Below are 27678 nucleotides of genomic sequence, written 5' to 3'. Positions count from 1 at the left end.
TAACATTGATTGCATTGATGCTCTGACTTTCATCTCTAATCCCCCTGGTGAAGCTTTGCGTGTCGCCGCTTGCCGCTGCAAAGCACCCCGGCACTCTTGGCATCCGTAAGATAGGATGGGTGGTAGCTGGAATCAAGGAGGGAGGAATTATTTTTAATTAATGCGACCTTAAAGGACTCGCGGCAACTCGCGAAACAAACTTCCCATGCCGCAAATCGCATCTTCGTAATTTACGTTCGTTCGTTACTGTAAGCTTTTCACTTTCCCTTTGGTGCTTGGTATTGTTCGTTACGCTTGTTTGTTTCTTTTCTTTTCTTCTCTTTCTTTTCTCCGCAAACAAGATCAAACGGGGCCATGATCTTTGTTTCGAAAGGACCGCGCTCGGATCTATTGTAACAACTTTTCCTCATTGTACTTCTGAAGCGTTTCGCCATTCTTCGTTGTATTCCTAAGAACCGACACCTTAGACTCCTTAGAGCTCCTTCTCGAAATGCAACGGTCAGTCGGTGAGATTCGAATTGGTCAAAGAAGATTATACGTATCCAAATATCCAAATCCAGAATTTAACGAGGGTAAAAGCAGGCGCCCGGACCCAAGTGTCGATCATTCCCTTTCAGCTTATGGATCTTTCCTGCCTCGGGCCCCCGCCTTGTATAACCAATGCAAACAACACTCGGACCTCTACTCTTGACCCTGGATTCATTACACTTAACAAGGACTTATTACTAGAAAAGGATTACTCCGACTCAGCCTGTATTTGAAGTGTTTATCCGGAGGTATGCTACTGTTCGTCGTGAACCCGGAACTTTTCTCGAAACCAACCTGCTCTCTGCGCATCTCTGCTGCAGGTAGACGAAGAAGAAGCGGAAGATTCACAAATTCTATAATTGGCTGAAAACATACTTTTGGACTTTGGAAAATTTTTCATGCGATATTCAACAGCGTGGTATAAACGGTTTATTTAAAAAATTATCCGACTTTTTCCGTTACATATACATATACTAAACTGTTTGTTGGGTAAAATTGACAATTTTTCCAGCTCTCGATCACCCAATTGTAAAATCCAGTTACAGCGGATGGAGTCAAGCTTTGATTTACCGTTTCTCAGATGTGTAAAAAGCGTAAAGTGTACCCAAGTATAGAAAATTTTAATACCGTAGAAGAAACGTAACTTGAAAAATCTTTCTTTGGTTTTACAACAGGTTATTATTTTTTCAGTAAAACATGACCGCGCGCTGAAAAAAAACTAAGTTTTTAAGTTGGAATATATTCGGAAATTTCGTAGATCTGAATGCAAAGAATTACGGAAAGAACGGGTCGTAAAACATGACTTTTAATAAGCGTTGAAAAAAGAACAACTACAATCCAGCAAATTGAGAATAACTCTGAAATAGTCGAGCTTGTGGAATAAGAACATAACGTTTTGCTTGATTACACTCCACAGAATTTCAGAAATTCATTGCCGTTGATAAATAACGATTTTTTCTAAAAAATGTCAATCAATAATTTCTCGCAAGCTTATTGTTAGCCGCAATAAACAAAATGACGATAGAATCAACGACGTTAGCTTACCAGAAGTGTAACCGTTTTCCTGAAAATACATTTCAAATTTCTCTCAGCCTTGACTGTAACAGATAAAGCGAAGTCACAAGAGGGGTGATAATCCGTCGACGATAAGGTACGACTACTTTGAAAAGTGAAAGGTTAGGTCAGGGACAAATATCTAAGGGGGTTGACGCTAAGACGAGCCGGCCATAATTACCTCACAGGGATTTCAGGTTATACCTCAGCTAGTGACGTCTACCTACCTGCGGTCCTCGGCGCGATCTTCCGGAGCACGTGCCAAGTCCGTCACCCCCGACGCGTCGATTCATCCCGTAGCGTGTGTGAATCGCCCCCCTACACCCCACTTTACCCCCCCCCCCCCCCCCAGCATCGCTCGTCCCTTTCGCGCTCTGCCCTGCGGGCACAATCGACTTGTTACTCTGGTCATGCAATTATATTTACGCGCACACAGGTCTTGCCCCACAAAGTGCCGGCCCTGGGCTTAGGACGTGGTCCTAATTAGGCTATTCAGAAATTATCAACCGGTAATTATTTCGCGGATATGATCGTTACACGTCCACACGTCTATATGTATCTATATGTATTCCTGTGTGTACCGTGTATGTTATATGCACATAACGTCCGTTCCGATGTCCGAGATTATTTACACGCGCGGCTATTGCCTTTGTACGGGGCTATCATAGGTGGTATAACCACTCTACGCGATACCTGTGTGTATGATACGTATGCAGTCGACGGACATCGTCTAATTATACGTATATGTACGGTAACTTCAATCAGAGATTGTTCAATTATACAGGAGTGTCTGTAACACAGTGCCTACGTACCTACGTGTAATCAATTTGCCACTCTGTACTCGGACACGCGAGTATCTCAATCATGTACGGCGACCACTGCAATTATATGGACCCTGCGGGAAGATCGCGTTGGTCTGCAGAATGCAAGCTTGTAATCATCGGCGTGTTATTAATTGTGCGTTTGCTAGATGGATTTTTTATTGTAAAATATTTGAGAAAAAAAAGAAAAAACTCGGTATTTATAAACGCACTGAGGTCACGTGCCAGGTTTCAATTTATATCTGAAAACGTAACTGGACGTCGGAATTTTCTTTAAATTGGCAGTCTTCGGATCATTCACGGTGTACGTGTATAATTGTACGTGCTAAATTAATCCATTCTTTGCTGGCTGTCTTTAGATTCGATTCGCTGCCGCATTGCAGAATTCGCCAAGTATTATCTTGTCTGTGTAAACAATGATCCGCAAATGGGAAAGTATAACGGCAAGAAAAAAAAAAAAAACTCATCTCACACACGTGTTTGAAGTAGATTATTCAAAGATAATCGAGTTGCGTTTCTTTCTCTCCGTTAAAACTGAATTCCACCGTTTATAATATCCCCTAACATCCTACAGTTCGACGTACGTGTATATAAAAAGTGTATTTTTCAAATCCGTTGTACGGAGAAGCTTTAAAATATCTCCCTCACGAATGAAAAGAAAGAATACGAACAAAACAAATCCGTCGCGAAACTTTCCAATAATTATCGCATCGTATGTGGCGAGTATAAAATCCTGAGAACAAATTAAACCCGCAGCAGCTTAATTTCTCCACCCCGATTCGGTTTCGCGAATCATCGACGTACCTACGGCATAACGATCGCAGGTACATAGCGAAAATTTCTCTCTCGTTTCGTCGTAACGCCATAGATCGCGATCGATAAAACTCGATACGATCCATCAAGATCGGGAGCATCGTCGCCGTTCCACTCGCCAATTTGGCATCGGCATCTCCGGGTGTAGAATCGCGATCGAACGCCTCGGCCGGCGGTGATGATGGATGAGGGGGCGGTCAGTTTACCGGAGTCGGACATGATCGGCGACGGACGGGGTGGTCCGCTCATCCTCGAGGAACTCTCTCCTACGGCGTATATCGCGCGCTGCGCCAACCCCTGTCACCGGTTGACCGATCAGCTTGTCATCCGCCCCGGACGCGGACGAACGAAGACTCTCGGCACCGTCGTTCTCCGTCCCTATCCCCTGAAACACCCGAAGTCTCCGTTGCACGGGCCGACAGCCGCTGTGTTTCAACTTTGGAGAAGAGCGCGTCTCTCTCTCGGCGACGATGTACGTGTCGCTGATTTTTTTTTTTTTTTCTTTTATTCATTTTTATTTTTCCTTTATTTCGATCTCTTCTCGTAAAGTGTGGCAAGTCGGATTGATAAACGATCGAGGAACCGAATAAACTGAACGTGCGGGAAAATTATTGTATTATAGTACGTGGATAATTGATAGTTCGAGATTTTTTCTTTTTTTTTTTTTTTTCTTTTTGTAAACTTTCGGGGATTTTATCGCGAATGACGGTATAGGAGCCGTTTTTGCCACTTTCGAGGCGGAAACATGGAACATCTGGAATAGTCGCGAAGATTTTGAGGTCTTTTGTCGAGGTTCTGGAATGATTGTTATTTGAAATTGTTAAGTTTTGTACTCGTTCGGATGTATCACAGTTTGTTAGCGAGACACTTGGCGTGTCTCGCTACATCTGTTCATAAGGCGTGATTCAATTTTTAATGAAAGGCTTAAATATCGTGAAAAGTCTGAAACTGATAAGAGTTGGCAGCCAAGTGTAAAAGTTTTGAAAGAAAGATTTGAAAGAAAATTGTTGAAAAACAAAAATGTATAAATTAACAAAAAAAAAAAAAAAAACATTTAAACCGGGCAAAATATAATCGTACATTCGGAAAAAGTATATGTTTGTCGGTAAAACATTTGAAATCGATTTATTTTCGGTTGTACCGGAAGTTCAAATTGAACTAGACATGGCAGATTTCATCCGCATCGCATTTCGCGTTGTAAAATCTTGGTAAGTTTTACAAATTGTATCATCGAGCTGTTTCCGAGATCATCGCGGGAGTTTATCGGACAAACCTATAGACCGAGATTATTCTAAAAACCTGTTTTTCGGATTCTCGAATACGCGCGAATACGTGGGAATTCGTTAAAATTAGAAAAAGTAATTTTCCACCGAAACCAATACTTTTCATCCATCACCAGAGGCGATGAAAAGTAAAAAGTCACAAAGTCGACGCATTTCTACGACGATACGTTCGCCTTTTCATCGGAGAATACATACCGCGCGTCACGCGTAATATTCCTACAAAAGATCAAATGCACAAGAAATCGTATCTAGCACGGGGCGTGCAGTGGAATCTTTTATACCTATACACCCGTCCGTATACGTACATGCATATGTACAACGTATACGAGAATTCCTCACCGCTGCAGGTGTCATTGTCGAAACGATTCAATCGACTTGGAAGCAGCGAAGCGACTGGGGTAGTTTTGGGGGCGGGGGTGTTTAGCGATGACTCTCCCATCCAGTTTCGAGTTCGCTCGAGCCGTGTAATTTGATACGCAACACGGTGTGGGATTCCTTTCGTTTCAATTCCAGCCTCCTCGGACTGAGAGGCATGAAAAAAAAGTTATGATACCACGTAGAAAAACAATAGAACTGAATGAAAAAAAAAAAAAAAACCTGGAACAACAATAAAGACGCGGTCATCGCGTGGCATCGCCGAGGATGATCCTTCTGGTCCAAGTTTCGAAGTTGGCGCGAATCTTCTTCAAGGGTTTCGGTGCATCTTCGAAGCTGCCGCAAACGCAGCAGGTAAAAACCAACGCCGCACGGACACACGCTGGGCGGCTGTCCGTTATTTGGATGACTTTCGTAACCCGTAAGACAGCGCCGCTGATTTGAAAAGAGAACGGTAGCTAGCCGCACCGCGGAGCGGGCTTCTTGTACCTTCTGTATTGTATGTACCTTTTAACGCGCGCTTGTGTGTGTGTGTGTGTGCGTGTGTTGGGCCAAGGCTCCATCCAGACTCCCGATCGTTCGTTCGCCTCCTCCGGGAGATTATACCAGATCAACGGCGTCTATCCAGCTCGCGTTGAACATCATTCCGTAGGACGTTCGGAGTGTGACGTTTGGAATGCTTTGCGGCGAGTATCCCGCTGCGAAACAACCGCCCGCGCATCGCCGCACGCCGCGGCATCCCCGTCGGCACAACATAGCATGCGTATTGGGCAACGCGCCTGATTTTATTTGATTGCATACAAATTTCTGGCATCAGATCGTCGAATAGTTTTGTATCATTACTCGATTAATTAGTTTTCAGATATTGGAATGCACAGAATGTTCTTTTCATCGAGTTTTATGGAGATATCCGTTTAAAGTTTATCACTCTTTTGACGAATGTAAGAACAACAAGGAAATACGATACGTTTCTTTGGGCAAATATTTATTTCTGTTTCGTTACACAATGTTATAGATGCGAGTACAGTTTGCAGACTCTTCGAATTCGATAATGAACCTATGATGTACGAAAAATGATGGACGTACGACATGAGAATGCGGTGCATTGAAGGGGTGATTGAATTTACAGCAAAATTTAAACTTCGAGAAATTTCTAGAGGTACCTCGTTTCATAATTCTGCCACCGCGTATATTTTCCGTCATTGTCCCAGGCTCTGGTATGTTTTACCTTTTTAACTGTCACTTGTTCCTCGGTGATCGCCCTCGTTTATGGTGTTCGTCGCTTCTTCGTTTCTGCGTTTTTCTTACCTACACACGATCCTTAATTAAGATCGTTTTCACGAATATTTATCCGAGGTAAAATGTATAAGTTTTCTTCAAACGGGCTTCCGTTGTGTATTCCTTCGGTTTCTCGAATGATTTCTATGCCGTTAGGTACAAGCTAAAGCTAATAGCTCTCCGAGATCGGAAGAAAAAACGCAACGTTACGAGCAAACGATGGACCGATATATGGCGCGTATAATAAAAGCACGGACCGCGTACAAACAAATCGTATACAACAAACTGTATAATAAGAAATGGGTAATTGAAAAGATTCCAAACAAACAGACAGTGGACTGCGGCAGGGAAGGAGGGAGGGTGGGTTTAAAAGCCAAATTCATTCGAGTATAAAGTTTAAATTAGTCGTCTCGGTTACTCAAAGATCAGGATTTCAATGGGGCGGTGATGCAGTCTGCAGGAAGGTGTACTGTACAGGTATACGTGTAGCTGTATAATAAGAAGATGCAGGGCGGGTGCCGCTTCGGTTTATACATAAAGATAGATATAGATATAGATATAGATATAGACGTAGATACGTATGTATACATATACCTATATATCCCAGAGGCGGCGTACTAGTCGGCGGCTCGTAGAAAGGTGATCTCTCAAGACGGTAGCCAGCTTTTGCCTAGGGGATGACACCGTTGTCAAGGATTTTTCTTTGTGGCCGGAAAGCCGCATGCTATAGACTTTACGCATACATGGATGTATATGCGTGTAACGTGTATTATACAGATGAACTTTTGTACGTTTGTAATACGTTATACGCACGCCAAGGATTCTTGCTTCTCCAAACTCTTCGCAGCGGTGTTTGTATTATACTCTGTATACGCATCGTAATCAAGATTTTGTGGAAATTTTTCGAAACGCGGATTAATTTATATACAAGCTTTTATTTGCAATTGTAGCGATTCTTCTGGGTTGGACTTTGATGAGGAAAGTTTGAAATTTAAAATGGTGGTAGGTACGATGCGGCATCCATTCGCGATTGATGATTCAATTTCCGAATGACTTCTTTCTTTGAGTATGTTGGTCTGCGTTATATGTGGTCTTACTTGGGTAATTGTTTTCGGATTATAAGCAAGGAAGATTTTATGTAAATGAATTCCTGTTATTATCTACCAATGATCAATCAATCTTGTATTATTCGTTCGAGAATGAATAGCAGTTGATTAAGCTCATTTTTCAGCAGCATGAAGTGAAGTTTTCGCTAGATGGAAAACAATGCCGTGAAGTAAATTATTCGAAAAATCAATCCACAATGTTTCGATATCTTTATACCGAAGTATACGATTAATTTGAAATCTCAGTTTTTTCCAGTCCTTTAGAATATCCATCAAAGTGTTTTAAAAAAAATTTACTTTGGTACAAAATATCGACGCAAATTAATTTACGTATTTGCGAAATATATAATTATTCGGTGTATCGAATTTCGACTAATTCTCAGACAGTTAATTCTAAATTCAGAATACGAAAGAGAAACCCTCTTCTTCAAAACGCGAGTTAAACCGCACGTGATTAAAGTAAAAATGGAATCATATTTTGATTTCAGCTCCATTTTTGGGCCGTCTGTCACACACTTCATCGACCGTCGAAATGCAAACCAGCAACAGCAGCAGCAACATTCGAGGGACAAAATTTTGCCATCCAGAGATCGTCCTCGTTGCCGTTGCTGTTGCCGTTGCTGCGGCAGCAGCGGGCTTCGCAGGATTGTCGGAACTCCTGGTTTACCACGGCCGGTTGCGATGGTTGCGTCCGATAGGAGTCCGCTATAAGCCGACTAGGAATGCGACCACCGTCTAACCCGAGAGGAGACGAGGAGAGGAGAGGAGAGGAGAGGAGAGGAGACGCACACACCCATCAGTATACTCGGATGATGTGGAGATGACGAGACGACCTCGCGGACTGAAGTGGAACCAGATTTCCACGGGTCGCGGTGCCCTTTGTCACCGTCATCCGCGGCGCCCACCGTCGTCGCGACGCCTCTGACGCCCTCAGGTATAGGCTGCGGGTTACCGCACCACGCGAGTCTTGTTCTAATCTCTTCATGCTACGGGAAAATGAGCAACACAATTATTAGACGTATCTTTAACATGTATACAGTTTACATACTAAAGAATATTATCGTAATTAGATACGATACATGTATTAATATGATGGTATGGAGCGGTGTGATGCAAAAATCGCCGTGCAAACGGGAAAGAATCGGTAACTGCGAATGAGAAGCGTGAAAATTCGCTGTTAAAAATATTGACAATCTTTGTACGATTGAAATAACGGTGGCATTACAGGTTTTACGATGATATGCGATTCGAACACTTTTCGACAATATTATTGTATCGTAACATTTTATAACTATGACGGCAGTTTTCGGAAAAACGCTCACATCTGTTGTCTGAAAGAAGATTCTTCAATTTTTCGTAATTTTACCGCGGTATTAAATATAAGTTAGTTATTCGACACTTCAGTAAATCATTGCAATATTTCGAATCCACGATTCAATTCGGCTCGTACGTTTTACAGCATCGAGTACCGAGACAAAATCGAGAGGCGTATCTGCAAAAGTGAGATACGCATCGTACGTTCCTCTATTCTCTGTGCGAAAGCGACGAGGGAAAGATTTGCTTTGAAAATCGTGCGTATCGTCGCGTAGCGAGTGGAGTGCAGTCGGCAAAGCGGAAAGGTGTATATCGTACAGGTATACGTATAAGATCAAAGGCAGGCGACATAATCCTGGCAAATTGTGTCGGCAAACAGTTTCATTGTTGATTCGGCTAAACGGCGTATAGCCGGTATATACGGTGAGTTTTTCAATTTACGTGACGCCGCCTTTTCTGAAAAGTAACGTACACCGTTGAGTGCGAGGACGCGACGACGGCATTGTAACGCTGTGCGGTGACCGTCCGTAAGACGCTACGCGGACGTTGCGTTTTGGCTGCATCCGGGTATTGTGCGCGATCGGACCTTGGCGGCGTCGAGGACAATCTTCAATGCAATTCTACCACCAATAGCTTCAATAATATCGGGGATGGATACAACCTTGCCGCGGCCCGCAATCTTTTCGCCAAGTAAGCGCGTTATTCGGAGCGCCAACGCAAGCGAAAACGGTGTCGTTGCTTCTTAGGCGAGGGATTAGGGCTGTAAGGCTGCTCTGCCCGCCTTTGCTTTTATTTTGCCGGCGCTGCAACAGTCCGGCTATACGCACGTATACATATATCTATGGTATATTCACCATAGGCACACGCACCCATACCGCATCCACCTATATCTCTTATACCTAGGTATGCTGGGTGTATTCCTTGCGGTGCTCTTTGCTTTCGAGAAAGTGCCGGTTTCAGTTTAGAGAACTACCCCGTAGGACCAACCCCTCCCCATCTCCCCCCCTGCCTTGCTGGCTTACACCGCCACAATACCTGCAATTTGTCCAATGAACGCGCCGAGCGTTCATCCCCTAACCTTTGTGCATGGCCGGCGTTCGGCTCTTTCTCCATAGGAGAGTATAGACATGCAGCGGTATCACCGACTCGCATTCTTTGGGATAAGACTTTCGGGGGCGGGGTTGGAGTTCGGAAAGCGCCTAATTCCGAATTATTTGCCGGCGGAACTTGAAGTAAAGAAATCAAAATAAAGAAGAAACGACAAGGTTTCGATGAGTCGGAAAGCCGACGGCTCGATGTTCCGGAATGCAAGATTCCGAAAATTCATGTTAAAAAATATAGCATAAAAAAATTAGGAAAACCTAAAGTCAGCATGATCAGAATTCCGAACGTAAAAATATTGAGAATGCAAAACAAAGAAAGATCAAAGTGGTGAAATTTCAAATCAGAAATTCACGGAACTGAAAATCTTGGATCATTCAAAATTTCGATGTTTCAGATTTTCAAATTTTCTCATTTTCGCACCTTCGGAGCCTTGTCTTTCCGGATTTTCACCCTTTCGGAACTTTGAGCGTCGGGTTTCGAATCGTTCGAAACTTCGATGTTTCGTGAGTTTGATTTGTTAACTTCAAGTTTCGCCACCAAAGAATTCTGAATTCGCGCTTTCGGAACTTTTCAAGTTCGGAGTTTCAACCATGTCCCGAATTGGCGCAGCGATGAGTACATGGTTTGTAATTTATATTGAATCCGTGTTTGTCCGTATGCATCCATGCAATATAATAATTATGGTTTTGTCTTTCTCATATCTGCACGACTTTAAGTTTCACGCATCGTGTCATTTTGTCAAACAATCCAGCTTCGAATCCCAGTGAAAACTACCGAAATTCAAATAAAAGATAATGTCGAACGAAATATTGGCTGAAACAGAATAAATTATTTATTAAACTTTTTTTAAGCACTCTTTCATGAAACAAACGCAATTTTTATTTCAAGCATATCAGGTATAGTAAACAAAAAATTTCTTCCAACGTAACGAATCTTTATTAAATTGTACGGCAATACAAAAGTTTGCTTGATTCCAATCGATGAAACTTTTCTCCGAATGATTTAAAATGTAATTCATTTTCATGCCAACGATTCATTTCAATACAATTACAGCAGAGATCGAGATTTTATTATGCATGCTGTATATAAAAATGGATGTCACTAGTATCTATTATAGCTATCTTTAGTTGAAAAGTATCCTCTTCACTGTAGGTAATACATTCCAAGCAAAAGCACCAAAATATACATTATGCTGCGAGAATCATGCGGTGCAAGGGAAGCTTAGTTTTCAAATATCTTACATGGGATACATAAATTTCGCAAGCATTGTAAGATGACGTCTACAGTGATTAATCCAGTTGGGGCTGATCCGAAGAACGGCTCATCACTGCCAACTTTCTAAATCATTCGTTTAAAACTATTCCGGATTTCTGAGTACTGACTATCATACACTTAGTTTTTATACGTAAATGCATTCCCCGACATCGAATTTTAATTACGAAAGTCTACTCATCCGTCAAAATTGAAAGAAAGCTGCTGCCACAGTCCGCAGACGTCGTACATGCATCACGTCTTACAAACTCGTGGCAGTAGTTCAAGCAGCGTACAGGTCAGCCACGCAGTCCTACACGTGAAGTATAAGCGAACAACGCGGCTGATCCCAAAGCTGAGAAATTTGACGTCATTCCACTCGGCATAGAATAATTAGCCAGAATAAGTGAAAAGGTTCAAGATACTTGCCAACAGCGGTGCGTATCTAATTATTACATTTTTTGAGCTCTGACTGGTTAAGAGGGTCGTCTAGCACGAAGGCTGTTTTTTTAGGTATTTTTTACAGACAAACCATGGAAATAAAATTTCTCATAATTTTCACATTATATTTATCGACATTTAAACAAACTTTGTAAACTTCCATGTTACCGAGAAGCTATATTTTCGCGCAGTGTGATCTAGTATGTGTTTTTTACTCTTGGTTTTGGGGAGAATGAAGAGTGTGCAATGAGCTGATGACACGGGGAATAGATGGAGAGCGGTTTGGGAGAACAAGCGCGATTATACCAGTCTGGGTACACCACCTGGACTAATGCCTGATGTCGAGAGGTGGGGGGGTGATCATTCGAAATCGGCGACCCGCGAAATGCGACCGCTGCAAGCGGGGTTGGCTCCGGTTTGGGCTAGGTTAGTGGTCCTTCGCATCTACACCGAGGATGCGGTATAACTATACGTGTCCCTATAATACGAAACCTACTCTTAGGTGTAAAACCGTGCTTATAAAAGGCACCCCGGGCATAATGAGCCTCTCCTCGCCGATCCTTCAGGCTCCTCCTATTCATTATATTGTAATGCACGCTGCGCGCGGTGCCGAATGGAACAAGATCTGCATCCTACGTTGTATATATTTATATGCGTATGTATACGTATACGCATGTACAAGTTTCGGTGGCCATTTTGGATGTTGTTAATACGGAGCGTTATGTGCATTACACGTTATACGTGAATCGTAAAGCTGAGGAAATCAGTTCATTGACCGTGATTATTTGATTTCGCGAAATAGTTTTCCTTCCCTTGGGCGCAGAGAAATTTCTTGCTACGTTTTTTTTCTGTTACAATGTGTGGTAAATAATTTTTAACAATCTATATTATACTATGTCGAAACTGTAACCATTGTGAGATATTTCATTTACGAGTAAGATAAAATTTTTTCCGGAAAATGAAACTGCACGGAAAGAAGAATATTATAGATTTTACATCTCCTGTCGCGTATGTATGGACAGTCCGTTTTTCGAGTTAAATTTACAGCAATTTTGGCAAGATTTACAAATCCGATAATAATAGTTACAAAACCAAATAATAAGTGTTAAAATATGTTCAGGCAGATCTACCAAAATTGATGTATATTTGGCTCCAAAAAAGTATCGTTCAGTATAGGTATATATTCACCCCACAGATGTAAACTTTCCATTACGTTTTTTATCGTGTCTAAATGTTTCATAGAATCAAAGAATCTGAAGCTTACACCGCATACATAATACAGGAACTAGAGAAGGTGGCTTTCACCCTGTCACACCCACACTAATTACCTCGGTTTCAAGTCGCGTAAAAATCGTGTGCTATTTTCCATACGTTCAAACTCATAAACAACCGCATTCTCGCCACAGTGATGAATTATACTTAGGTATACCTACTCAAGGAAGAAGCAACGTTGTGGCGATACGAAAAAGAGGGGGGGGGGGGGGGGAAAAAAACACCAAATCAAACCAAACAAGCAAAACCACCAAGAAAAAAATGATTCGCAGTGCAAGCGTATTCTATTCCATACCGACGCTCTCTCACGCATCCCCCGTTCCGTCTATCGTCTCGTCACACACACACACACACACACACACGCACACGTTGTCGATCCACGCGCATGCTACATACTTATAACCTATGGTACACAGCGGAGCAAAGAAGCGGGAAGGGAGTGCATAAAGTGCGTTTAATCCGTGGGGGCTGGGAGAGGCGCGTTGTTGCGGCGCTAGGAGAGGAGGGCGATTGCGGTACCCACTGGTTGCGGCATTGATCAGAGGCGGTACGCTCGCCAGGCCTCCCTCAAGTATTTTTCCGCCACTTTTTGCCCCGCGTAGGGTATCGTATGCATTGTGTACGTACACACATACACGAGTATTCTATAATGTTTTATGTACTTTGTGCAACGAGCGGCGGTCGAAAGCCGCGTACCGAAATATACGCGCAAGCTTCGTGCGATATACCTACCGACACACCTTATTGTGCCGCAGGCTGCGCGGCGTTGCATCTTTAAACTTGTGTTGGAGAACGGTAGCGGATCTTAGATGTGTTTTGTGTATCAGATACATCGCATTCTGTTAAACGTGCAATATTCTTGTACGATGTATATGTACACGCTTACCGAATAAACGGCCGCGGTAACGCAGGGGGAATATCTCTCTGTTGAAATTATTACGACGGAAAATCACACAAAGATATGTTGCATGCGGAAAGAATAATGAGAACGCGGTGCAACAAGAAACCGCCGCCAAGCTGCTGCTTCTTGCAGCTGATTTGAAGTTTCTTTATTGTAATATCTCGTACGCGTAACGCGTACGTAATTATTTTACATATAATTACTGCACCGTTAATTTTCACCCTGTGTAGGATAACTGACGGTGTTTACGTATGTCGATTCAGCGCAATGCTCGTTTCAATTCGTAAGGTGATGTAACAGTCCTACCCTTAACGACCGAGACAACTTGTCATTCTTTTTTCTACATTAAATAAACATGCCAACGGAAAGGGTTCAAATTTTAACGTAAATCGTCAAAATAATGTGTGGTTTTTTGACACGTGTTACTGTTTCTACGTTTCCCGAATTTCAGGGATCAAAAAATGCGTAGCTTGGATACTTTCCGAAATTCCGTAAAAAATGAGAAGTAAAACGTGCCACGATCGTGAGACTGTTTTCATGCAATACCAAGGTCGTTAAACGAACGCTAGTAAATAAAATAATTGCGTAAATAAAATATGCTTTTAAAACGAAGCAGGTTAACAATTTTGTCTTATTAGATGTTGCGGACATCTTTTGAGATACGAAACGACAAATGACTTGTATTATACAGACGCAATACCTGCTATTGAAACGGCGTTGAATACATCTGAAAAAGTCATTCAAAATAAGAAGAGGATGAAAAAAGCCGTGGGCATTATACGTAAAACTGCAACAAACGGAGAAACGGCTTTGAAGTGAAACGAAAAGGGCGTAAACGGAGTCGGCTGGGATCAGAGGCCGAGTCGAGGAATAGTCGGGTGTTTTCAATTATATTGCATCTCTCTTTCGGTGTCTGATTACACCGAGATGTCGGGCATCCCGGCGCTCTGCGCCGTTTCTCCCTGCGTGCACTTGCCGCTTTGCGCCTCGACTCTTATACGTCGGTTGGCATCTCTATGGGTCACGTATATTTTTTCTACAGGTATGTGTATATGCATACCTCCTACTGTCCGCACGTATAATATGTGTACGCGGATGACTTGCTCGTCTCAGAACAACTCTCGACTCACGTATACGTACAGCAATAAGTATATGCACATATGTATTTAATGTAGTTCCCTACGTTTCCGGTTGAAATCAGAAAAATATAGTAGAACCTGCACTTACGTAATATGGGTACAGACCTCACTCGGGTTAAAATATTTTATTATACTTTCGCATTATGTGTTTTAGGATACATTTTACTTCTAACACATCGTTATTAATTTATTATTTATATTGCGCTGTAGGAAAATATGAATGAAAAAATATATCGTTACTTGGCCAATGCGGAAGATCAATTGCTGTTATATGCGTTTGTAATTTTAAACGCCAAATTTTACATTATTTTTAATACACTTTTTTGGTAAATTAAAAAACCCGAAACGCGGTCAATTATAGATAAATGTATATATATATGTATATATACTTATGTAATCTAAAATTTCTCATGCGTCAAGTTATCTACTACATTATCGTTACAGGTACATATACCTATGTGCTTATACGAACTTGATACGCGTGAAACGATGTTGCTGGGAATTACTTACATGGAATGGTGTAAGCTAATTGTATATACAACATGAGCTGTTGTTATATTCATCAAGAATAGTTGTCATGTGTACGCTGTATTTAAGTATACATACAATAATTGGAATGTGATCGCCCTAATCCCATGCCTTACAATCGCACGAACCTTGACGCTGTTAAAATTGATTGTGAATTTACTACACGTTTACTGTACAAAAGGCTTGTCAATTTACGAAATCAGGTTAAAAATTTACAAATTCGGTACTGCGACGTAAGTTATTATATTATGTATTTGTCTTAAGTTGACAATGAAAATTTTTGGTTTACTAAAATTTATTGGAAAAACACAAAAAAAACGTAATTCGAATTTATTTAGTTGCGTCGTTAATTTATTGTATTTGTAAATAGAAAAAACAATTAATGTACGGTGAATTCACTGTTCTGTTTACGAATAAAACTTACAATACAGTGTAGGAAGTTTCATACCGAAATTTTTAAAACACTGAAAATAAGAGAGGCAATCCCACGTGATAAAAATTGAGCCCTGGAAGAATGAAGCCCAGCGCGTTTTAGATATGCTACGAAAAGAATTGAGAGAAAAAAAAGACAAAGTTATAACCTGAAAGCTGCAAAATAAAAACTTAAATTTATTACGTCATTACGTAATTCGGTGATATTTTACACACGAATGATAATTCGCGGGAATTCGATCGTCAACTGATTTCCCTGCACAATAATTATCCGAATTAGCTCGCCTTGAATCTACAGATGCTATTTGATCCGTACTTACCATGCACGGGTGGTCTTATATAGGGCGTTCCGGGAGGCAATCGACCGTAATTCATGCGAGCATCGCTGTGACTTTGGCCCGAAATTCGAATACAAGCAAGCTGCACCTAAATCATACAGGTAATACAAATACATGTGTGCGTTGCACAGAATATCCGATTTATTGGTCGACCGCGTTCATACGCATAAACCTACCCATGTGTGTAACAACATAGATATAATATAAATTTATAAGTGTGGCTGGAAAGTGGGTATTTAAATATCACCGCATTGCGTACATAATGTACACCTATGCGATGCACGTAGATGAGTTACACACGCGGTATGTAAATTTGTAGGGCGCGTAGCTAACACACACGATGTTAGAAAGGTGGTGTAGGGATCAACCGACTTATACGACTGAAATAAATAAATGAGAAATGTCACTCAAACGTCGGGATGTAATTAGGTGAACATCTATCTACGCGGGCAGTTCTAATCTGGTTATCTTGCAGGATCAGTTTCCCGGCGGGGCCCGATCATCTTCAGACCCCAGTGCAGTTCGGCCCGCCGAGTCCTCTAGCCTAGTCCAGGGTAAAGGCCGATGCCTTGTTTCGAGCCTAGCTGCGCAGCTGTATCCTCTTCTCGCATTCGAACCGCCTCCAAACCCTGAACTCCGCTAATCGCTGTATATACATGCGGGCTGCAGGGTCTACCTACGTTTGACATTGTACTTGTAGATTACCCGAACCACCTTACTCTAAGCAGGTAAATCATCGTATGACCGTGGCTTTGTTTCACACGCACAAAAGGACTCGAAAATTGTGCTACTGATCTTGTCACGTATTAGGTATACAATACGGACTGTGACCGACCGAGATTATTATTATTATTATTATTATTGGTATTAACGGGTAGACAGGTACTTTTCTTACCTCTGTAATATACGGAATGAAGATGTCGTTATTAATCGAGATGCTGGAAATTTCACGTATAACAATTTACATTCTTATTAACGCGATTCTGAGCCGTTGAGGTTTACGTATCGTTTTATCCAGATACTCTACGCCGAAGTAAAATTGATAGAAAGTTAGACTGTCGAAGTAGAGCCGAAGTATAACAGCTGTGAGACAAATATAAGGTGACAAGTTGACATCGGCGATGATCGGTTAACGTACAATGAATACCCGCGGCACGAATCGCACATTTCTCCGCACGTAGGTACAATGAAAAGCTTTCCGGCAACGTTTCTATATTACAACCGTACGCGAGCTGGTTTACTTTTTATTTTCATTAACGGCGATTGCAGGTCGACGTAAGCCGCGACGCTTGTATTACTAGACGAGTATAACCTGCGTATGATAATATGGCGTACATCCGCGCGTTACACACGCGCAGATAGCGGCTAATGGTGTTGTCATTTCGATGATTGACAGCGCACTTCGATACTGTTAGACTTTACGGGGCTGATTGTAAAGCGCGGTGGTCGACCCGGCACGTATTGCGAGACACCGATAATGCCTAATGGCTTCTCGAAACGGACCCGGACGCTCTTGCGGTAATATTAGGTACAGGCGACAATGGAGCGCAAGACGTGACGCTGGATTATGCTCTCGATTATCCTCTTCGGGCACAACGCCCCGTATAATATATGCATAAATTTACGCGTGCTATTTGATATCCGTATGTGTTATATGCGCACCTATACGAGGCATAATCGGAAGACGGACTGAATATTGAATATAACCAATGAAATTATCTTACACGTGTAACTGTAATATAGTAATTATACATGATTTCTATAGGAGAGCATGTGATCGTGTAGATCGAAGAGAGTTCCGGGTGCGATAGATATAATGGGGGCGTATACGGAACAACATAATTAGACGGAGCGGAACATTTTTGTGTCTTTACTAAAGTTTCTCGCGAATGTAAGAGAAATGACAAATAGGATGAAAGTCGCGATGATTGATCGTATATGAAGAAAGTCGGAAGTTATTTGAGGCGAAGAACGCGACATGTTTTGCTTTTAACTTTTGAATTCCGTGTTATCTGTACTTACAATTGAGACCTGATTAAAACAAACTGATTTGGTTTAATTAACGCGTTGTGGAATTATAATTTTTCGGACAGATATTTTGATTTAGGATAACGAAAGATGCGCAGGTATCGAATTCGCGAAACGTTTAGCTTCTCTGTGATTCGATGAAAATTTGGAGTCTAATTTTCACGATGTCTTGCGCAAGTCCTGCAGGTTATTATACAACGGTACACTTTAATTTGTCATACATGTTCACTATACGACTGCACATAATCGTAAGCGTGAAAGTAGCCATGGAGATGTACGAAAAATGACAAGAAACGTTGTGCAACGTACTGTCATCGAAACCGCGACGATTGTCGTAAAAATAAGTACAACGCACGACAAAGGATACGAATAACACATCATATCCGTAAGAGAAAATCACAAGATCGACGCTTACCTTAAAGATAGAAGCTGAGAACGTCGACGGCGACATCGAAGAAGGATAGATAAAATATCAGGCGTTCAAAAGATACGCCGACGGATCGTCGGTTCCCGCGCGTCTCGGATCGTATTTCCCGTCGTCGAGTAGATACGGAATATTGAAAATCGTCGCGGCGTCCGCAGCAAGTATGCGGATGTAGTGCGCCGGGCGTCGAGACGCCGGGCGTCGCGTCGACGCGCAGCGACGCCGATAAACCCGCGCCTTTTCACGCGACGTTAACAATGGCGTCGCGCACGTTTCGCCAACCGCCTCTCGTCTCCTCTCCTCGCGCCGCCCCGCGCCTGCTCCGACGCGATCACCAAGCCCCGCCCCCCCCCCCCCCCCCCCCCCCCGAGGCCCCGCCCACCCCCACCCCCGAACCTTCGGCATCCCTTTCGGCGGGAGGCGGCTGCGGGCTCTGGGCCTGGCCGACCGGCCGACCGGCCGGGGGTGGGGGACCCGTTTCCGAAACAGTCGAAGAACGCCGCGGAGGATCAGCCGCCCGCAGGAAGAAGGCTCAAGGCAGGCAGACTGGAGCGGTCAATCGGGCGCCGCGCACCACGGAGCAACGCGCGTCACTTCACTCCGTTTACCCTGCACGTGCTCGAGGGATCGGAATTGCCTCTCGCCTTGCCGCGTCTTGCCGCGCCTCGCCGCGTCTTGCCGCGCCGCGCCTCGCCTCGCGCCGGTCATCGAGCAATCAGGTGTGAGAGGAGGCCACCGCCACCCGCCGTTACCGAAACACCGATATTGTTAAGACGGTGATAATATAACGGGGGCAAATACGCGTGGATACTGGAAACGTACTAGTGCCGCCGCGATTCAGTGATTCGGTTCGATTTGTTACGTCGTCAAGCCGACGTCGTTGTTTTACCGTCGCCGAGAGCGGACGCGATACGGTCGCGGACGTTGCACGTGTGTTCAGTGAAAATTTTATCTGGAATTTTACGTATTTTTCGTGTTTTTTGTTTTTTTATTTTTACTTTCATTCGTTTTGTTCTTACTTTTTTTTTGTTTTACTTCACATTGGTTCCTGTTTCTGCATTCGATTGGATCAATAATTTGGTATATCTTGTGCACCTAGCCTTGTTTATTGGTTTTTTATAATTGTGATACAAACCAAAACATATTACCACCACGTTATCGTTATTCGTGATTGTAACAAACGGATCAAGAGTTGACTTGTGATTTTCGCTGGTTGTAGTTCCGGCTTTACAACGGCAATTCTCGACTCGGTAAGTTTTACGATTTTATCCTTAAATCTTCTGTGTTTTTTTTTTTTTTTTTTATTTCAACGTTTACGTACTTTGTGGTGTACACGGTTTTTTTTTCATCAAACCCTGTAATAATTTTTCCGTCAGCTGAGCTGGCAAATAGAATCAAGGTTGCAATATGTTTGAATTTATTCGTAACGTCGGGTACGGTTTGGTATCGTTCTCAAATACAATTACATCATGGATCGCACACGATCTGAAAACATATATCGTCACAACTAATCACGCAGTTCAACTGCACAGCAATAATTATTTTCTTACAATCGTTACTCCATTTTCTGATTGATTCAGCGATTGATTGTACTTGAGATATTTATACCTTATTAGAGATTTCGGGATAGCCATCTTTTTCATTGTCTCATTTTGTGCAGATCAGTGCGGTTGAAATAAACTTTTGCGTTTGTGCGTTGAATCGCGATATTCGCAATGTTTTGCAAGTCTTCGTTTTAAATTTTCCATTAGCGAAACACCATCACTATTTACATTATAGATTAATCGTTGTAGGAAACATTGTGGAAGATCGCGGATTGTTTGAAATTTTCATTTTTACCCCTTTGTTAAATTAAATCGACCCACACTATTCTACACATATATTTGTTACGCTTCGAGGCTAATATTTGTAGCAGATGAATTCCACGATTATTACAGTTTTGTGTCTCTATATATAAATACCGATACTATAACGTACGGTGAAACACGTATAATAATTATATCTTCTCGAATAATTTATATAATAATGTGAAGTTTCGATTTACAATCAAACTGAATTAAACTTCCATTTTCGAAGAAAGAGTTAGATTGGGGTTTTGCAAAGTTCAACAATAATTCGTGCAGCGGGTATAAACAGCTATGACCTTACCTTAATTGACATACGGCTTGTAGTTTTTCGTTATAAAAACATGCAATACCTCGTTAACAATAAACTTCCCAGTGTCTCATGTATAACTTGAACAGTTGTATAACGCTCCATAATCATACGATTCTTAATTCAGTTTTGACTATACATAAATGATCAGCGAGCCGGTTTCCCTCGATTTCGGATACGTGTCCTCATCCAATCGGAAGATTTTATTACGGTGTTTTCTAGGATTTCCGCTCGGCCGAATGCTTCCTATATGTGTATATGTATATATATATATATATGTGTGTGTAGGTATACAGACAAACACACACGTACAACATGTAATTGATTGCGTTTGGCCTGCAGCGTTACAGTTATACTCCGATCGTGTTTAGTAGGCTGTACCCACGTACTGCAGGACGCGTTTGTACGCTAGAAAAATCGGGGATCCAACCCTCCGAGGGATAGATAATAATGAATATATGCTGCCAGATTGCACGCGCCCGTTTACATTTTCCGCAATCGACGGCCGTCGTTCCGCTGCACAGCCTCCGTCGAGTGGCGACAGTTGGTTAAGTAATTGTAAAAGTGGAGTACATTGTGAAAACATCGAGTGAAACACCGACTGTAATGTGTAAATTGCAATTTCAATCTTGACTACATTCCCAATTAACTTATAAATTAATTGTTTTATTTGATACACGGTTCTTCGTCGACGTCTAAACCTCATTTTTATATCCTCGATCGAATTATGCGACAGACTGTTATCTTAGTTACAAATCCAATCTCAAATACCGTCAATCATACGTCTTTACTTTGTATTCAAAAATTTTTCTTACCGCATAGCTTTCTTTACCTACATTTATACCTTATACTTTTTGTCAATTCATCGTCGCTTGTCTCTCCCTCGATCTGCAGCGGATGATGGATAGAATAAATAAATATAAAAAAAAAAAAATGAAAAAAAAACGAAAGTGACCAAGAATGTTTCGGTCGTTTTGTATTTTTGAGAATGAAAAGAAATAAAGAAGTGTTTTGAAGTTCTTTACCGAGATCTTACCTTCCAGATTGTAGTACCTCGAGTGCTGTATAACCGATCTTCTTTTTTTTTATACCTTAACTCGAAAGATTCGAAAACGTGATTGGCGATGTGGTACTTACGTGCATTTCTACGTCGAATTAGGGGCTTTGTACACGCAGCACACGCGTTATTATATATCTGTTTTTTTTTTTCGTTTTTTGTTGGGGAGAAATTTACACACCGCTGCGTAGATCCGTCAAGTTTTTCATTCATCGCGTGCATCTGTCTCCGTGGATTTACGCAACTATCATTCGTAAGAAAAACGATTTCTTGGATCGAATTAAATGTGGAGAATTTTTTTACGAGGAAAGCAATTAATCAAGAACATCAACTTCTCACTCATACGATCACTCGTCGATTTTGCAATATAATTATTACGCACATACCTTATACCTGCAATGGAAATCAAAAGGGAGGCGAATGATGTTTGGACTCGGTTAAAAATACAATCGTCGGTAAATTTTCATCACACACATACATGTAACTATATCGGAATAATTTTATTCGACAATTTTTTTTCCCCCTGCATCGTTGGATCGTTTTTTTTTTTTAAACTTCCCATGCACGGCAGCTGAGCCAAGAATTCAACCTAATACATCGTACAACATCCGTCGCATGTATTCTAACATCCTTTTACGTGCACCAAATTATCTTTTACATCTCACGTATATAACGTGGTATATAAATTTCGATTCATTTCGTCCATACGAATATCACAGTTATCGGTCACAAAATATTTAAAAAACAACAACAAAAAAAAAAAAAAAAACAAAGTCACACCCGCGATCGGGTTTCGAAATATTACACCTACACGCTTGCACGGTATTATACGGTATTATTCATTCGTTTTACACATTCATTCAACAACGACACGCATACGCTTATACCCACCATATGTATAACTGTGACATCGGTCTTGTAAAATTGATATACATAATAACTTTGACGCGATGTCAGCGGGTTGTCGAGAGCGAGTGACTGAATAGCGGACACACACTAATGTGTTTATAATATACGTATACGCGCTTCTAAAGTGCGTGCTCAACGAGCGTTGAAGCGTTATGCAGTTATGTACTATATACATATGTATACACATACACATATGTTATACATATCAGTCAGTCATGCACTTACGTACGCTTCGCTTCATCTATATTCCTCGCTACATGCATATTAGGTACATACATTCCGTCATTAAACCTTAGCGCGATGTGTAATATTCTCGTGTAATATCATAATAACTATATTATATTACACGAAACATACCGATCTCCCGATTCAAACAGCAAACAATCGACGATTATTTATTTCTTTAATTTATACTCATCCTCATCCGACGGTTGTATCAAATAATAAATGTTCGCTCGTTAAAATAGCTCCTAAATCGGTGCGTAATAGAACCTAGTTTGAGTATGTAAAATTGCAGCAGTTTCACTTTTCCTATTGCACATTTGTAATGCGCGTATCGCTGGGCGAATTGTCTCATGCGAATGTAATGCGACGGTATGCAGAGCCAGGTATACGTGAGAAACAATAAATTACGCTGTCATTTCAGCCAAGCATCTCAATCTCTGGTAATTTTCAGCACTGTGTTAGCGTGGCCGGCGGCGGCGGTGGTCGACTTAGCCTGCAGTTACGTTCGTGCGGTTCCGGAAGCGGGGGCGCCGGCGACGGCGTCTCGGAATATCCACCAGGTTCCGCGGCAGCCAGAAGTCGGGAGGCCGCTGCGGCGGCGTTGCACGCGGCCAGGACGCTGTTGGGGGCGGGGGTGGCCAACCCTTGCTCTCCCACCCCCGAACCACCCTTCTGGAAGATGCCCCATAAAGGTCAGTAAACAGGCATTTTTTAAATTATCGGCTAAACGGACAAATTTTAACGTTGCGAATAACGTTTTAAAGATTTTTTCAAATACCAGATATTAAAAATTTTATTTGTGCAAGTCACAATTAATTAGTCTGATTATACTTCTCAATGTCTGTGTATAAACAAATGTTATTAAGCGGAGATGTATTTATACGGAAAAAAAGTAATCGAACGTTAGAACTAATATACGTGCGAAAGAAGTTACAATATACACTGAGAGAAATTTTTATTTCCGGTTACCGCTCAGTCCTTAACTATTTTCATTCTTCACCACAACCGAAAAATATAGTTGTAGGTAGAAAATAAAAATTAGTTTTCTAGCTGTTACCGGAAAGTCTAGTATCAGTTACTATTCTTTCACATTACGATCGCCGTTACTATATTTTCTTGTAACTGTTGCGATAATTTAAGGCTTGTGCAACGATAAATCGATGTTAAAGCCTTATTTAACTAAAAAAGTAGTGTAAACTTCAGAAACTGATTTTTCATTGCAATTATCAAAAAAGGATCGACGATAGCGCAAAATGGTTAGGCGTACCTCGTTGTTTTTTCAAACAGTTTTTTTAACGATACCTGTTTTACTGAATTTTTCTAGTTACCATAGCAAATGAAATTTTCTCTCATCGTACATATGTGTAAAATTAATCGGATTTCACTCGTAAATATTTGTCGTCAAATATCGGTGTAATTATAATATTTCACGAATAAAATTCTTCGGCCGATCGCTTTATGCACTCTCAATATTAACATATCGAGGCATGTTAATTATTATCGCTTGTAACGCATCGCGCACCGTATCCCGTCCATAAACGTGCCGCGTGGGTGGACGGACGGACATATTCCGATCATGGCCCGGCTCTCGTTCCGACGCGACGTCGTCGGACAGCCGCGATATCTCGCTTCGGATTCCATTTATTACGGGGGAATTATACGGCGACGCGACGCCAGCCGTCGGCTCTGGACGCGTCGGTGTTGGTCCGATAGAATCAACATGGCCGCTCGCTTTTCCTTCCGTCGTCGTTCGTACAACGCAACCTGCAGACCCGGCGATCAAACTACCCGTTGAATAGGAGAGTTAAAAAAGGTTCTATAAAGTGCCTGGGGCTAAAAATTTGAAAAAAAATTAAAAATACGGCACATTCTTATTTCTTTGATTATCGCTTGAAGTCGTCGGTGGAATTTTTTTGAAAAGCTTACAGCCTTTTTTAACTTTTTTAACTTTTTCAATTATCGTATTATATGTAACGTATGTGTATAACCCGAGTTCCAAGTACGAGTACCATATCTTCAAGTGCGAAGATAACAGGGCGTTGTTTCGAGTCGAATATAGACGTTATGGCGATGTCTATAACGAATCTGCAAAATAGGATTGACCAAGAGCTAACGCCAGACGTAAATAATGTGAATGTATTGTCTGTTATATATTAGCAGGTAACTAAACAGCCGCTGTAAGCTTATGCGATGAAAAATGTATTTGCGGAATACCTCCGTTGCAAATGTTCCGCTTTGTTCCATAATATCTCAAATTATACAATAATTGTTGAATATTACATTAAAGTGATATCTCGTTTTATATTGCTTATACATTACGTGCTGCACAAGCATCGATAGGTACGCGAACTAAGAAATAGAGAACAAGCAACGATGTTACCTGTAATATACATTTTCGGAAGATTTCAAGAACGGGAAAACTTTCGTCGTTCGACGCATAGCGGTTACTTTCAATCGGTTCAAATTTCAGGCCGCGCTAGACGCGAGAAAAGAAGTTGTGACGTTTATAGATAAAAAGATACGAAAATACATTGGATTCAATTATACGCCGTATTAAAAACAGAAGTCTGTAAAAACGTAGTCAAGTAACAACTTTCCACCCGACAGACGACGATAAAAGAAAACTCGGAACGAGCTTAGCTCGATTATGACTGCACCCAAACGTATACCTACGTATAATAATTGAAATTGGATGACGGGTATAGCCGTCTACTTATGGCACCTACGTAAGAGCGCGGGAAAGGCTTCGGTTTAAGAGGTATAACGTCAAATCGGACAAGCGAGTCGAATGCCCTGCGGCGTTGCAGGTATAATAACATAGCTTCCATAGGCATAAGGCACAGCGGGTTGAGGCGGGGTTGAGGCGAGGTTGCGGTTAGCCCTTGTCGACCCTACACACGCCTTTGCTAGGCTTCTGTAGGGCGACAGCCCCTGTCTCACTGTCGGCGGCAGCCCTTAACGACACCTCGCCAACTATAGACAGACCAACGGGTTCAGGTACAGGTGACGTATGCCGATGCATGCACCTATGACTTATCCTATATCCTATATGTGTGTGTGTGTATATGTAAGCACAAGGTATGAGTATACGAGCTTAGAGCTTAGGGTAGCTGCAGCGTGTCTACCGTGCGTTACTCGTGCGCGGTTTATATTTGGAAAAAATTTTACTAATTATATCGTGTAAACGACGCTCCGGAATTATTTTATACACGTATATATACGTATACATATGTATGTTGTATACACGTTTTATGTTACGTAAATATACCAGGCGAACGTATTAGAATAATCACTTCACTTGGAGATTTTCGAAATAAAATCAGCGTCGTTTCTTACAGGATAGAGATTTTAAACAAGCAGATTTTTTCATATATATGCGTATCGCGTTTTGTCACCCGTTTGGATAACATTCAATGCACGTGTTTGTCCAATGGGGCATTCCGTATGAACTCGACCAAGTCCTAATTCTCAGTAACAGTTGTTTCTGAAATATTTTGTGGGTGTAGTAGGACTGCAAAAACATGTAAATTTATTTACTGAAAAATTTCGGGAATAACTAATGGTAATGTGAGGCTTGTAGGGCGTGTTTATTCGGCATGGAATGCCCCATGCGCATCGACGTTATTAGCTTGAAAGTGTGAAATCTCCAATTACTTGATACTGTAAATAGCGGATTATACGGTACATAAACGATTATCTTGTATCGTGCTGGTAAATGGCGTCCGCTGTACGTACGTATAATATCGCTGTATGCGTATACATAGATCGGAGATTATGGAAACGCAAAAATCAGTGGACTAGGTATAAGATTTTTTGACAACCTGTCAAGATTAGGTGAATGATCATCCGCCCCGAAACTCTTCTATTTCCTAACTTTATACTTATTTGAACGTTGTTAATTTATTGCTACAAATTAGAGAGAGAGAGAAGCATTTATTCAACATAAAATGTAAACAATTATGAAATACAACAAAAGCGACGGCAAAATTGAGACCAAGGTTGAAAAAGATGAACAAAGAAATGATAAAACTAGATGAAAGTAAATAAATCAAAAACAATGAGTATTAAAAAAAGATAAAATAAATGAACAAACAAACGGATGAAAACAATTGGTTTTCAAAAGAGAGAGGGAGAAAAAAAGAAAAACAACACTGCAACTGGCTTCTTACCTCGACACAATACGTCTAACCCGCATTGAAGATCCGTACATACGTATATAATATAAAAGTTGACCCCGACGGTGACGCCTGCACCCTCTCGAAGACCTCTGGGACCTGCATCGCCTCTCCGCGGTAATCCGAGAGCGCACGGGCCCGTTGGAAACGTCAGGGACGAGGGCGGGCGAATTCAGCCGATGGCCCGGAGGCCCTTCCTCTTGTGCCCTGTATTCTATACTTGTTATTGGAATCAAATACGAAGGGAATTTTTGGCAACACGCGTGTGTGCGATGTACGTGATATATCCCGTGTATAAAGTGCAGCCCCACCAGGCCCTCGGGGAAGAGGCTTAAGCCAGTTTTAAGACGCGGATTCTCAAACACCAGCTACGTTACGTATCGAATCGTGCAGGTCCAGCCCTCACGGTGGGCTTATTTTATACACACATGCAGGGAATAACGCGGACAGCTTATTTAATCCGCATGCCGAAAGTTGGAATAAAGCCCGTATACATAAGTGTCATGCGATTCCCCGCAAATATTTTGCTTGACCAATGATTTCGCCTCCACGTGGTGAATTATTTACAGGGTTGAATTATCTCCCCCACCACCCCCTCTATCAACGTCTGAATAAAAAGTTGCTAAAAATAGGAGGAACTTTTTCAATGATATCGAACAATTTTACTGCACGGTGAATACCAATGAAACAATATCGCTGCTGTGCGAAATGAGATGAATCTGAAAAAAA

General features: G+C 41.7%; 1 protein-coding gene and 1 long non-coding RNA gene across 4 annotated transcripts in view; one reads left to right on the top strand and one right to left on the bottom strand.

Moving 5' to 3' along the window:
* LOC124307494 (paired box protein Pax-6) overlaps positions 1–27678 on the top strand; it is a 91787-nt gene that overhangs the window by 37602 nt on the left and 26507 nt on the right. For 2 of the 3 annotated variants that reach the window (XM_046769194.1, XM_046769192.1), the window contains exons 1-2: positions 18888–19679; positions 23226–23466. In XM_046769194.1, the coding sequence (XP_046625150.1) occupies positions 23454–23466 (13 nt within the window). In that variant the 5' untranslated portion in view covers positions 18888–19679; positions 23226–23453. Of the gene's footprint in view, positions 1–7745; positions 8192–18887; positions 19680–23225; positions 23467–27678 lie in introns of those variants that run through there. The other variant, XM_046769193.1, reaches the window with a different exon arrangement.
* LOC124307500 (uncharacterized) lies at positions 8158–18629 on the bottom strand. Its single transcript, XR_006908831.1, has 3 exons — positions 18421–18629; positions 15960–16065; positions 8158–8243 (listed from the first exon to the last, which is right to left on the bottom strand). It is a non-coding gene; the product is annotated as an uncharacterized LOC124307500 (long non-coding RNA).

This window comes from Neodiprion virginianus, chromosome 6 (assembly GCF_021901495.1).
Source record: "Neodiprion virginianus isolate iyNeoVirg1 chromosome 6, iyNeoVirg1.1, whole genome shotgun sequence".
Lineage (NCBI taxonomy): Eukaryota > Metazoa > Arthropoda > Insecta > Hymenoptera > Diprionidae > Neodiprion > Neodiprion virginianus.
This window is presented reverse-complemented; position numbering and strand designations above follow the sequence as displayed.